The sequence below is a fragment of the Nematocida major genome, assembly GCF_021653875.1.
Source record: "Nematocida major strain JUm2507 chromosome Unknown 2401, whole genome shotgun sequence".
NCBI lineage: Eukaryota > Fungi > Microsporidia > Nematocida > Nematocida major.
Window position 1 is genome coordinate 1 of NW_025952920.1, and position 11,941 is coordinate 11,941.

Here is an 11,941-nt window from a genome sequence, read left to right on the forward strand (position 1 = left end):
TGGTCTTTTTATTTTTAATTTGCTGCAGGAAAAAGACCTTTTAAGTGCGTGTCTGTTTTCCCTGGAGAATTAAAACAAACATTCGCCCTATCTTATTTTTGTTTACTATTATCTCTATTTATTTATTTTTATTTTCGCATGTTTATGGAGATGCAACTGTATATTGGCGGACTAAAAGAGCCTTCACACGAGAAAGAGCTTGAAAGTTACTTTTCAAAGTACGGAAAAATACTGGGCATAAAACTGTACAGTTCGTACGGGTTTGTTACTGTGGAGCCAGAGATAGGGAGTAAGATACTAAGTGAGCCCCATGAGATTAACGGGTCAAAGGTCGTCATAGAAGAGGCTCGCGGACAAAGGAAGGGCCCTGGGAGGACTATTCGGGGCCCTATTATGGCCCGCAGGAAGCCTTCTGCGAAGAGAGTCTCCAGGCTGATTTTGGAGAATCTCCCGAAGGATCCGGAATGGTCTGAGCTGCGGTCTTTCGTCCTGATGAGTGGAGCTAGGCCCACGTACCTGAAAATACTCCCCTCCGGAGACGGACTCCTGGAGTTTAAGAACAGATATGACCGAGACATTGCACTGGAGAAGTTGAAGGACCAGGAGTACCATGGAAATCCTCTGAATGTACGCTTTGGGAGGAAGCGCTCAGAAGGCCTTTCCATGGGGGAGGAGAGTCCGCTGCCAGAAGAGAAATAAAGTCTACATGTAAATATAAATTTTTCTTTTCGGGACACTTTATGGTCGTATTGTGCTGTTTATGCCATCACTTTTATAGATCAAATCAGGAATCAATATATGATGGAAGGAGAAGTCCAGTAGTTATTCCGGCAGTTAGTTATTCACTTTTTCAGTAAGTTAGTAATAATCTGAATCCAGTAAGTTGGTAGTTCAGTAAGTTATTTATTCAATGATAGTTCAGTAGTTATTCATTCAATGATAGTTCAGTAGTTATTCAGTAGTAATATTCACTTTTTCAGTAAGTTATTTATCCAAGTTCACTTTTTCAGTAATTTATTTAGTTATTCAGTAGTTCAGTAATTGACTTTTTCAGTAAGTTATTTATCCAATAATCCAATAATCCACTTACTCAGTAGTTTACTTATTCACTTACTCAGTAGTTTACTTATTCAGTAAGTTAGTAGTAGTTTACTTATTCACTTACTCAATAGTTCACTTACTCTGTACTTCAGTAAATTAGTAGTAGTTCAATGTATCATCTGTTTATTATGGGAGAAGTGTGAATATTATGTCTCTTTATGCAGATATTCCCGAGAAGTTCTCCATCTTGCTGAGGGTGTTGTTCGCACTCCCTGCGATGATGCTGAGTCCCTGGAGAAGAGCCTTTCTCGCCACTGGGAAGACGAGAGTGGCTACTCTAAGGGGGTACAGCAGCACCAAGAGCGTGATAACCCCGAGGAAAAGCGCGAAAAGAGCCTTCACAGCCAGAATAGCGTATGTTGACAGTGTCTGCGTCTGTTCTGACCTGTTTATTCGTGCGAGGGAGTAGAACGTGGGGACTATTCCGAGGATAATAATGAAGGAAATAACTGTGCTTATAACGTACTCTACGTTACTAAAACACACTTTCATCGCAAATCCAACAGTAACCAGCCAGTCGATAAATCCCTTCACCAAAGCAACGGGAAGACGTTTTCCGCTGGGGGAACTTCCCACTGCATCCATCGCCATGAGGGCGTACACCTTCAGCACCTGCAAAAGGGGCTTTACACTCTCTCCGGCCTGCTCTGGGAGTATTTTCCCCAGAAAGACTGCTCCTCCCCACAAGAAGAAGAAGCTCATAAGGCCGAGGGAGGAAGAAATAACAGCTACTTTTAAGAGGATACTGCTCGAAATATTGAAAATATTTTGGTATTTTCCAACATCATTTATACTCACATTGTAGTACTCTTCATCTTCATCTGCTGTATCTGTTCTCTTTAGGCCTGCATCTTCATCCTCTGGGTGGTTTATGACGCTGTCAAAGCCCATCTTCTCGAGGACTTTGCTCGTTGCATACGCTATTCTTGAGGCTGAGTAGAGGACTGTGTATGCGAGTGCTGTTGCTGCTGCGAATACTCCGGAAATAACTGCAAGAACTACGAGAACGGTTAGGGCACTGGGCTCTACGCCTCTCATAAGATTCTCTGCTCTTTCCATGATTTTCCCGTACTTTTCCACGACTGATTCGCTGAATGTTGGCTCTAGCATTATATCTGTGAGTGGTTTTTCCCCTGTTAAATTCAGCTTCTTAAAACAGTTATAGAGCATGTACGTGGAACTAGACGTTAGAAGACTTGTTACAGCACAGGATGCAACTATGGGAGCAAGACTGCTTCCAAATAAGAAGACGAGTGAGCTGGGTCCTGCTGCTGCTGCTGCTGCTTTTCCGCCTATAGCCATATTAACTAGTTGGTATGTGCCGATCATCTGAAAAATTTTAGAAAATCATATTTCTTTTCTAGTTTTTGCGTGCGGAATTTTCTCCGAATAACCCGAAAAAGATCAATATATCAATAGATCAGGTGCAGTACTGGAAGTGCAGGCGGAACTGCAGAATCTGTGCGCATTAAATAGCCAGAATACGTATTTATCTGCTAGTTCACTATAAGTTTATGCTGGGGTTATGCTACTGTCCAAGCAATAACCAATTTAGGAGTAAATATGCTGCTATATACAAGATATAATAAGACATAATAACCCGAATAACAAGGATAATAGCACATAATAGTCTCTTGTAATAAATGAATACTCTTATGGATGAATTCTCTTGTAATGGTTGAATATTCTTATGATGAATTCTTTTGTAATAGATGAATTCTCTTGTAATAGATGAATAGTTGTAATGGATGAAATCATAGATAGTTGTGATTGGTTATTGTTTTGATGGCAGTCATAAGCAATGATAAAGCAAATGCATAAGTTTAAGCAGGCTAAGCCTAACAAATAAAGGCTGCAGTTTCACTAGCACTTCCACTATTAAAACTAACATAAGAAGAAAATAGAATTAAGTCAATCGGTAGTTGAAATTCAGGATTCTCTAAAGGGCAATAAATCTTTACTGGAACTAGAGACAGAAGAAAATATATCTGAATTTATAGCAGTGCTTTATACACACTGAGCAGTAAATAGGCTTATTTTTTATTTTTCTATGAAAATTTCGAATTGCACACCAGCCCCAGAGACAGAAGCATAAAGACGAGGAAAAGTGCGAGGATCAAATTTTGAAGCGTAAAATGGCACTTGGATTTTATACCTGTTCCCTCGCCCGAACTTTCTCTCAAAGTTTCAGCTATATTCCCATCAAGGTCATCTACTGCACTGGGAAATTCATCCCAAAAGTACTCGTTTTCAACGATAAACTCCGGAGTCAGCAGACGGTGGGGCTCTTTTTTAAGGAGGTTTTCAAACATTTCTTTCGCTTTTCTGTTAAACTCTGGGTTATTCGGGGTCTCTTCAATCTCTCTTATAACTTCCTTGGCCAGCCGAGTCATTTCCTCCTCAGCCTCCTTCTTGAGCCTGTCTATGTGCAGCAAACACTCGGTTTTGTACTTCATCAGATAAGCATAACGGAAACATTCGTTCTTTTTGGCTTCTTCCTTGCTTAAATCCGCAAATGAATGCAGTTTCTGGTTAAGGACTTCTATCTTTTCCTCAGTTTCCGATAGACTTTTCTTTAATTCTACCCTCTCAGACTCTGGTTTGGCTTCATCTTTCAGCTCTTCAGTATACATGTTCTGGAACATCTTCAGCAATGAGAGCATGACTTTGATTTCGCGCGGAGTGACCCCATCTTCCAGGAACACAGCCGAAATCTCTTCAATAGAACCTGAAAAATCAGGCACTGGGTTTTCCGTTGCAAATTTTTCATATTCGTCAAACCTGAATTTATAGTCCTCTGCGGTCTCATCTGTTTCACTCGTTCGAAACCTTTCAAGACACTCTTCTGCCCTCATAGCATTTCTGTGCAGCTGTCTTGCCTTTTCGTTCTTTTCGTATGCGCGGATAATCAGGGCATGAAAAGCCTTGCCGAAACCTGAATTTATGTCCACATTTGGAAATCTAGACGCTATTTTTTTAAAATCATCGCTAAAGAACAAAAAACTCCCCCTCGCGCACGCACTAAGCATATTCAACGGAGAATCCGCCACTTGAAAGGCATCGTGGATTCTGTATAGGTTTGCAAAGAAGGTATACTCAATAAGGATCATCTTGTGCTCAAATCCCTCCAAGACATTCAAAAGCTCCTCCAGTTCCGCCCTTTCAGACTCTTCCAAGTCTTCTTTCATTTCTGATCTATTCTTCCAGAGTAAGTGTGCAAGAAAAGAGCCTGCTTTCAGACTGATTAGACCTATAAAATGCGAATAGATACCTCCTACCATATCCCAAACACAAGGATGCATCTCTTCATAAAACTCATACATACACATTTTCTCGTATACGCGCTTCATCTCTGCTAACTTCTCTTCAGCAGAAAGTAGATTCTTGCCATTTGTCCCGTAGTATCTCTGATGCTCTGGAGTGGAGATGGTTATGTTTTTTCCGTTATTTTCCATTATTTTCTTCAGGTCAAAATACACGCTGGAATTGCTTTTATCCCCAGAAGAATACGCTTTAACTTTCTCAAGCATCAGATCTAAAGTGTAACTGTCAGAATTGAAAATATTTTCTTCACTACACTTTTCTTTTTCTTCCTCCATAGGCTCCTCCTGAGAAATTCTTTCTTCCTCCTTCAGAAGGTTTTCTAGCGTATTAGTGAGTATTTCCAGGTTCTCTCTATCACTAGCAAGGGCAGACTTGAATTTGCGTTTTTCAGATCTCTCCATTCCTTTGCTCTGGAGCACTTTCTCGCAGTGGGCAATGACTAGTTTCTGAGTTTCCCTGTAGATTTTATGCAGTTCGATCTTTTTCTTGAGAGTATGCATATAGAAGTCCTTGTACGTAACTGTCCGTTTTAAAGTAGAATAGTCTATTTCTGTGCTTAAGGCAGAACGACCGTATAAGAATTCGGAGGGAGCTTCTGCTATGGCTTCCTTCTTGAGGATTTCCAGGATCTCAGGACTTACTGCACAGTGTCTTTTGGCTATGTTGGCTAATACCGGGTCTAGACGCTCCTGCAGGAAAGTGTCTACTAATGCTTCAATTTCTGCAAGCTTTTCCTTTGGGATATTATTGAGGGAGTGGTTTATGCGGGAAGAGAGCACTTCTAAGAGAGTGCTTCTCGGGTCTTTTGGTTTAGAGTTTACTGTGTCTATCAGCATATAGTATTTCAGATCGTATAGAGATGTGTTGATGTGTTGGTATTTTCCCATGCCCTCTAAAAACTTCTGAGCATTTATGCTTTGAAAATATCATTTATTGAAAAATAGCATTTATCACACAGTTTGTCAAAAATAAAAGTAAATATTTGGCACTAGTTTTTGTACAGTGTGTGCTAAGTGGCAGGACTTACTGCACATCGCGCAACAAAGAGCATATAGTATACAGTGTGCAACAAACAGCAGGCAAACAACAGAATAGTACCTTCTACGCACTGTGCATTAAATAAGACAGATTCCACACAGTTTTTACACCGTGTGTACTAAGCAGCAGAACTTGCTGCACACCATCCAGCAAATGCACTTAATGTCACTGTACAACAACTGGCAGATGACAGCAGCGCAGCACTTTATACACAGTATGCAGCAATTGGCAGGCAGGCAATTAATACTACTTGTGGTGAATTCCTGGAATCCCCACACAATTGGAGATGCCCAAGATCATGGTGGGCTTTGATAATATGGATGCGAATAAATTGAGATCACTATTGACTGCGAAAAGTATATAAGTATAAATATACGAGCAATTTCAATTTCAAAAATAAGAAGAAGATAGAATTAAGTCAATCGGTAGTTGAAAGCTGGGACTCTCCAAAGGACAATAAATCTTTACTGGAACTAGCAACAGACTCCGATTCAAGTCTGCCCGGATTTATGTCATTATCCTCTCATATGATGAATTATCCTCTCTTATGTCATTGTTCTCTCATATGGTGAATTCTTTTATGACAGATGAATTATTCTCTTATGTTGGACTATACTTTCTTATGTCATTATTCTCTCATCTGTGAATACTTTCTTATGCTGGATTATTCTCTTATGTCATTATTCTCCCATCTGTGAATACTTTCTTATGATGCTATGGTGAATACTTTCTTATGATGTTATGTTGGATTCTTTTATGCCATTATTCTCTCATATGATGATGCGATGAATGCTCTTATGCTGTATTTAGTGGGAAAGTGTGGTTTTATGGGGCAGAGAATCTCTTGACTTTATGCGTGTGATTTACCATTCTCCCGTGCACTCTCTTTTTGAGCGTAAATCCAGTGGAAATACCAACAGACAGGCTGAAATCAGAGGTATAGGGAGCTCTATCCCCGTACTGCACAAACACTCCCATCCCAAGAGATTTCCTGCATATTTTCCCTTCGAATATTCGCTCAGGAGGAAGTTAAGAAAAAAAGGGAGGACTCCTCCCAGCTGCAAATGCCATCACAGCAGCTCCGAGACAACTAAGCATCTCTTTAGTGTGTGGATAAGATTGTATATGCGTAAGTCAGGCAGTTCCTGCTTACAAACAGTTGGAGAATCTTTCCGTTCATTTCAGAAGAAGCTTTTCGGACTGCCATCTCCCCAGAAGCACTGACCTCCGCACGGGAGACTTCCCATATGCTTTTTTATGCGTCATATCCCTCTGAGAGTATGCAATGGCAGGCACCCACCATCCGATTCGCACTTTCATTCCGTCATCATCACTCATTCCATCATCTCATTCCATCATCATCACTCGGTCTTTCTCTCTTCTTCATTCTCTTCATTCCTTCATTCTCTCATTCTTCATTCTCTCACTCGGTCATTCTCTCTTCATCACTCATCACTCGGTCTTTCTCTCTTCATTCTCTCACTCGATCACATGCTCTTCTTCAGGTGGGTGCTGCCTTGTAAGTTTCTCCTGTATTTATAGACACTTTCCTTCCAAATTTGGATGCAATTAGCAGGATCCAGCACATTGTTCCTGAACGGGGAAATTGCGGGCTGGACTCGCCCATTTCCCGGAAGGGGTAAATTACTCTGGAAATTAAATGCAATTACGCCTGAACAGCATTTATCCCGTGCGTTTATTTATGGGCAGCCTTTTTCAGCGTGAGCTTTCCCTGGATAAGTCCGTACTTAACGATAATAACGCAGCAGCAGAGAAGCCCAATGCTTGAGGACGCGTGGAAAAGTGCCCTCAGATCCGAGAAGTACCGAATAATAGCCAAGCTCAGGAGAGAAGAAAGCAAAATAGACACTCCATTGTAGCACGCACTGTACATTGTCTGTGCCTGTGCCTTATTATTCGCATCTGCGATTTCGTCCATAATATTTACTGCACTGAAGACGATGCAGGAGGAGCTGACTCCCTTCAGGACTTCCCCCAGGGTAGCAAATACGATAGTATACGTCCTCGGGAGGAAAGCGTAGTTGAAGTCCCTCAGAGTAGCTGCAAGAAGTGATCCGAGGAGAAGCCAGTGGTATCCAAGGTACTTCAAAAGGTGCTTGCTGTAGTAGAGAATTGCCATTTCGCTTATTGTTCGGATGCACATGACGTACGTGACTTTTGAGAAGTGCAGGTTAAACTCCATCGCCAAGTACGTGACGAGATAGTTCGAGGATATTCCCCGGGTAGTTCCTATCGAGACAATCACAAAAAGAAGAAAAAGAAAGTCTCCATTTTTCAGGAGGTTCTGCTGGGGTTTTACACTCTTCTCAGCACTTCCTGCCTTCTTTTGGAGGGTTTTCTGGCTGCTCTCCTGGGGCTCTGTCTTCTCCTGCAGGGAAAAGTGGACGATCGCAACGAAAACCCCCAATCCCACGGCCATTACGCCTATAAGAACGAAGAAAAAGAGGGCGGATCCTGCCCTTTCCTCTTCACTTTCTTTTTTTCCGTTGAGTACCGTATAGATGTACAGTATAGCAATTCCAGCGATAGCATGGCCAATTGAAGCCCACATTCTTATGCGCGTGAATATCTCCTTTCTCTCGTACTTCTCCATCTCCCTGTACTCCTTCCGGAGGTGATGCATTACCAGGACGTCGTAGAACGGGAAAACAGGGGATATGCAGACTGTGTATATGGAGAAGATCAGGCATATGAGGGGGACACTGTTATATGCTGATGTATACACCCGCAGGAAGAAGAATGTGCTGTATACGGCTGCTGCCATCAGAGCGAAGGAGATAGTTGCCTTCTTTGTCCACTGTTTTTTCTCAACGGATCTTCCTATGAATGTTCCTGCTACGTAGAAGAAGGACATGCACCCGAAGTATCCGAAGTCTGAAATGGGGAAGTTTAGCTGGCGGTTGAACAGGAACAGAGCGTACGTCTGCGAGTATATCGCAATATTCAGCACCAGATATCCGAGTTTAAAGTCCCAGTGCGTATTCGGGGAGATCTCCTTTGATATCAGCGAAAGAAGGGGGAGATTCTCCCAGGAAAAGACTGACCCGCACAGGAAGTATCCGGACATGTAGTGCTGCGCAAATACAGCAATTCTTGGGGCCAGGATGCTTTTAGTCGCTCTGGAGAGCATTATCCAGAGGGAGGAGAGAGCAAAGAGGGATCCGTGCATCTTCTGGAGGAATGACCAGGGGCGAGGCATGCTCAGAGCAATGGCACCGAATAAAAGAAGGGATCCAAAAGCGTAGTTGCAAGGGAGAAAGAGGCTTTGTATAAGCTTGTTATCAATGCTTTTTGCATCCTTGAGAAATGCCTTTCTAATGGAGTATATGGCTCCTATGGGAAATAGTCCCATGCGCGCCATCTTCTTCGTGTCTTTGACCATTTGAATGAGAAATAATATTTTTTCATTTGGATAAATAGAAAACCCCCGGGGTAGACTTTTCTGAAAATTTGCCTTTTTCCTGCAGAATTTTCAGGCTTACACAGGATAATACGGGATAATACGGGAGAATGTGCAAGGATAATAAACTCGAGTTATTATAGAGTTTATTATAGAATTATTGTAGAGTTTATTGTATAATTTGGGGTATTAATTAGTTATTATAGAGTTTATTATAGAATTATTGTATAGTTTATTATAGAATTATTCCGGTTATTGTATAATCTGAGCTCTTGATGAGTTTACTGTATAACTTGAGTTCTCGTGCGGTTTATTATAGAATTATTGTAGAGTTACTGTATAATCTGAGTTCTCGTACGGGTTATTATAGAGTTTACTGTATAATCTGGTTTATTGTAGAGTTTATTGCATAGTTGCTGTCTTGCTGAATCGATGAAAAATCCCGTAGAATCTATCCTGATTTATTGCAGTCTCGTATCACAGTAACTCTGGGGGAATAGTGCTTTTCTGCTGTGCTATCAGCATCTGGTATCGAGTCTTTTTCTCCCCCACGGCCTTTGCAAGCTTTTTCACTTTCGCCTCCTCCAGGCACATCCTCCGCTGGAAGTCCTCGCTTATCCCGGAGTCCTTCACTATGAGGATGTCGACAATGATCTTGTTCCTCCTGTACGTTTCGTAGTACGCATCTGTCACTTCGATCAGGTCGACCATGTGCTGGGATATAACGAGATCTCTCAGCGTGTTTATGTCGCTAGAACTTCCTGCCTCGTGAGTGTACGGGTACACTCTCCCGGGAGTAGAATACTTCAGGGGCATAAAATTTAGCTCAACGACTTTTTTGCACTCGTCAATGAATATAGAGTCGAACAGCTGCACATTATTCGCCATGAGCGCAGAGAAAACAGACTCTTTGCATGCCTTATACGCCTCGTCTGTGAGCATATCCGCCTTGCTCAGGATGGGAATGACGTTCACAATCTTCCCCATCTCTCGCATGCACTTTACGTCGATATCTCGTAATATATCAGTTGGGCTGATCAAATACAGGCACACGTGAACTCTCTTGTCGTTTCTCAGGAGGCCGCTCTCCTCCTCCAAGTGATACTCTTCGTACCTGTTCAGCACCAGATTCTTTGCTAGTGCCCAGTCGCACGAGCTGTGCAGTGAGTCCCCAATTCCCCCGACTTCATACACCGTCAAGTGCATGGATATGGAGTTCTCCCAGAGAGTGTAGGACGTAGCGGAGATGGAAGTGCTGTTTTTCTCGAGGGAATGCTCTGAAGCATCCATCAGCTCTGCGAGGGGGTTGTTAGTGCATGCCATATCGCACACTTCGTGAAAAATTCCGTCGTTTTTTTCAGGTTTGCACTCTCCGATCCCGAAGAGAGCGCGTACTAAAGAGGTTTTTCCAGCGTATCCTTCGCCCATTACCATTACGTTGTAGTATATGGGTTCGCTTTCTATCGACTGCATAATCTGCCTGGGGAGAGTATTCAGCATATTCCCTGTCTTGTCCGTGTTCATGCGTATTTGTACGTATATGCTCCCAGCGTAAATATACCCAGCGTAGTCAGGCACAACAAACAGAACGAAACCATGCGCTTTCTCTTTGTTTTTCTGAGGAGGTGTGTGAGCTTTCTGCTGGCTCTTTTCAGGGTTACTTCTGCCTCGTTTATCTTTCCCTGGATTCTTGAGATAGTCTCTCCCTGCGCGCAAACTATGCTGTTTATTCCCACGAGCTCAACTGTGGACTCCTGCAAAGACTTCACAGTTCCCTGCATGATCACGTCCTGCTCGGAAATTGTCTCTTTCTCTGCGTATGTCTGCATTTCCTTGTTTCCTTCTGTTGTGTTTTATGCGGAAATGCAATACGCCCTCTAATTGGCGGAATACTTGAGCTGTAGGCGCCTGGACGTGTTTTATCTGCATCCTCTGAAAGTGGCTTCATCCGTGTCTCCAGCTGTTTCTGTTGTTCGCCTGTACTAAACACTCTCCTAAGCACTCTCTTATTCAACACTTTCTCATGTACTAAAAGCACTCTTATTCAATGCTATCTTAAGCACATTCTTATTCAACGCTTTCTTATGAACTAAACACTCTCTTATTCAACACTCTCTTGCCCACTAAACACTCTCTTATTCAATACACTCTTATTCAGCACATTCTTATTCAATACTAAACACTTTCTTGTGACAACACTTTCTTATTCAACACTTTCTTACCCACTAAACACTTTCTTATTCAACACATTCTCTTATTCAACACACTCTTAAACACTTTCTTACCCACTAAACACTTTCTTATGAACTAAACACTCTCTTATTCAACACTTTCTTATGAACTAAGCACATTCTTATGCTAATTTCTTTTCTTTTTGTGGATGTGCATTTTCTCTGTGTTTTTCGCGCATGGACTGGTCGCAGACGTACAGAGAAGTCACAGTAAGACTCCCCCTCGACAAGAAAAGCCGCGATAGAGTGCGAGTCCGTGCAGGGAGTTCTCTCCTGATCACGAAGAACGAGGAAGTCCTGGTGGATCGTGAGCTCTTCCTGGGCGTGGACGGAGATGAAACCGTCTGGACGCTGGACGAGGGCTGCCTCGAAGTCTCGATGCGGAAGAGGGAAATGGGCCCGTGGAAAAGCCTCTTCAAAGGGGACCCAGAGGAAGAGCAGGATCTTCCCGTGGAAAACGTATCCCTCTCAGACCTCGGGGAAGAAGCGCAGTCCATCCTGGAAAAAGCAATACGCGACGGAAACATGCAGGCATAACCCAAAAATAAACTTCCCAGGAACTTTCTCTGCAAAAATCACGGCTCAGGCTGAAAACTGCAATATAAGCTCTTTATTTCTCCAGGGCATCATCCAAGGCGCAGGCCCTTCTCAAGTTCCCTGCGTCCTTTTCTGTGGCCAGGCGTATTCTGTACAGCAGCCCTGTCTCTGGGTCCACGAAAATGAAGACTTTTTTGCTTTTCTCGGAGTGAATTGACGTCATTCTAACGGGGACTGTCAGAAGATGCTTTTTTTTTCCGTCAAAAACTGTTATTGTCTTCTCGCTGTT

The 11,941-nt window shown here is 42.5% G+C and overlaps 8 protein-coding genes across 8 annotated transcripts; 2 read left to right on the forward strand and 6 right to left on the reverse strand.

Moving 5' to 3' along the window:
- Positions 1–138: 138 nt before the first annotated feature.
- On the forward strand, positions 139–699 carry NEMAJ01_2238 (serine/arginine-rich splicing factor 4/5/6; the record flags this gene model as incomplete). The annotated part of the gene is made up of 1 exon (XM_047916076.1): positions 139–699. The coding sequence occupies one exon, from the start codon at positions 139–141 to the stop codon at positions 697–699; it is 561 nt and encodes a 186-aa protein (XP_047772033.1).
- Positions 700–1,257: 558 nt separating this feature from the next.
- NEMAJ01_2239 (uncharacterized protein) lies at positions 1,258–2,430 on the reverse strand (the record flags this gene model as incomplete). Its single annotated transcript, XM_047916077.1, has 1 exon — positions 1,258–2,430. The coding sequence occupies one exon, from the start codon at positions 2,428–2,430 to the stop codon at positions 1,258–1,260; it is 1,173 nt and encodes a 390-aa protein (XP_047772034.1).
- Positions 2,431–3,149: 719 nt separating this feature from the next.
- On the reverse strand, positions 3,150–5,312 carry NEMAJ01_2240 (uncharacterized protein; the record flags this gene model as incomplete). Its single annotated transcript, XM_047916078.1, has 1 exon — positions 3,150–5,312. The coding sequence occupies one exon, from the start codon at positions 5,310–5,312 to the stop codon at positions 3,150–3,152; it is 2,163 nt and encodes a 720-aa protein (XP_047772035.1).
- A 1,847-nt stretch (positions 5,313–7,159) lies between these two features.
- On the reverse strand, positions 7,160–8,866 carry NEMAJ01_2241 (uncharacterized protein; the record flags this gene model as incomplete). Its single annotated transcript, XM_047916079.1, has 1 exon — positions 7,160–8,866. One exon carries the CDS (start codon positions 8,864–8,866, stop codon positions 7,160–7,162), a length of 1,707 nt encoding a protein of 568 aa, XP_047772036.1.
- A 495-nt stretch (positions 8,867–9,361) lies between these two features.
- NEMAJ01_2242 (septin 7) lies at positions 9,362–10,408 on the reverse strand (the record flags this gene model as incomplete). The annotated part of the gene is made up of 1 exon (XM_047916080.1): positions 9,362–10,408. The coding sequence occupies one exon, from the start codon at positions 10,406–10,408 to the stop codon at positions 9,362–9,364; it is 1,047 nt and encodes a 348-aa protein (XP_047772037.1).
- On the reverse strand, positions 10,405–10,713 carry NEMAJ01_2243 (uncharacterized protein; the record flags this gene model as incomplete). The annotated part of the gene is made up of 1 exon (XM_047916081.1): positions 10,405–10,713. One exon carries the CDS (start codon positions 10,711–10,713, stop codon positions 10,405–10,407), a length of 309 nt encoding a protein of 102 aa, XP_047772038.1.
- Positions 10,714–11,292: 579 nt separating this feature from the next.
- On the forward strand, positions 11,293–11,652 carry NEMAJ01_2244 (uncharacterized protein; the record flags this gene model as incomplete). The annotated part of the gene is made up of 1 exon (XM_047916082.1): positions 11,293–11,652. The coding sequence occupies one exon, from the start codon at positions 11,293–11,295 to the stop codon at positions 11,650–11,652; it is 360 nt and encodes a 119-aa protein (XP_047772039.1).
- A 73-nt stretch (positions 11,653–11,725) lies between these two features.
- On the reverse strand, positions 11,726–11,941 carry NEMAJ01_2237 (uncharacterized protein; the record flags this gene model as incomplete). The annotated part of the gene is made up of 1 exon (XM_047916075.1): positions 11,726–11,941. A coding segment is annotated over one exon (216 nt), but the record flags the coding sequence as incomplete, so codon positions are not given.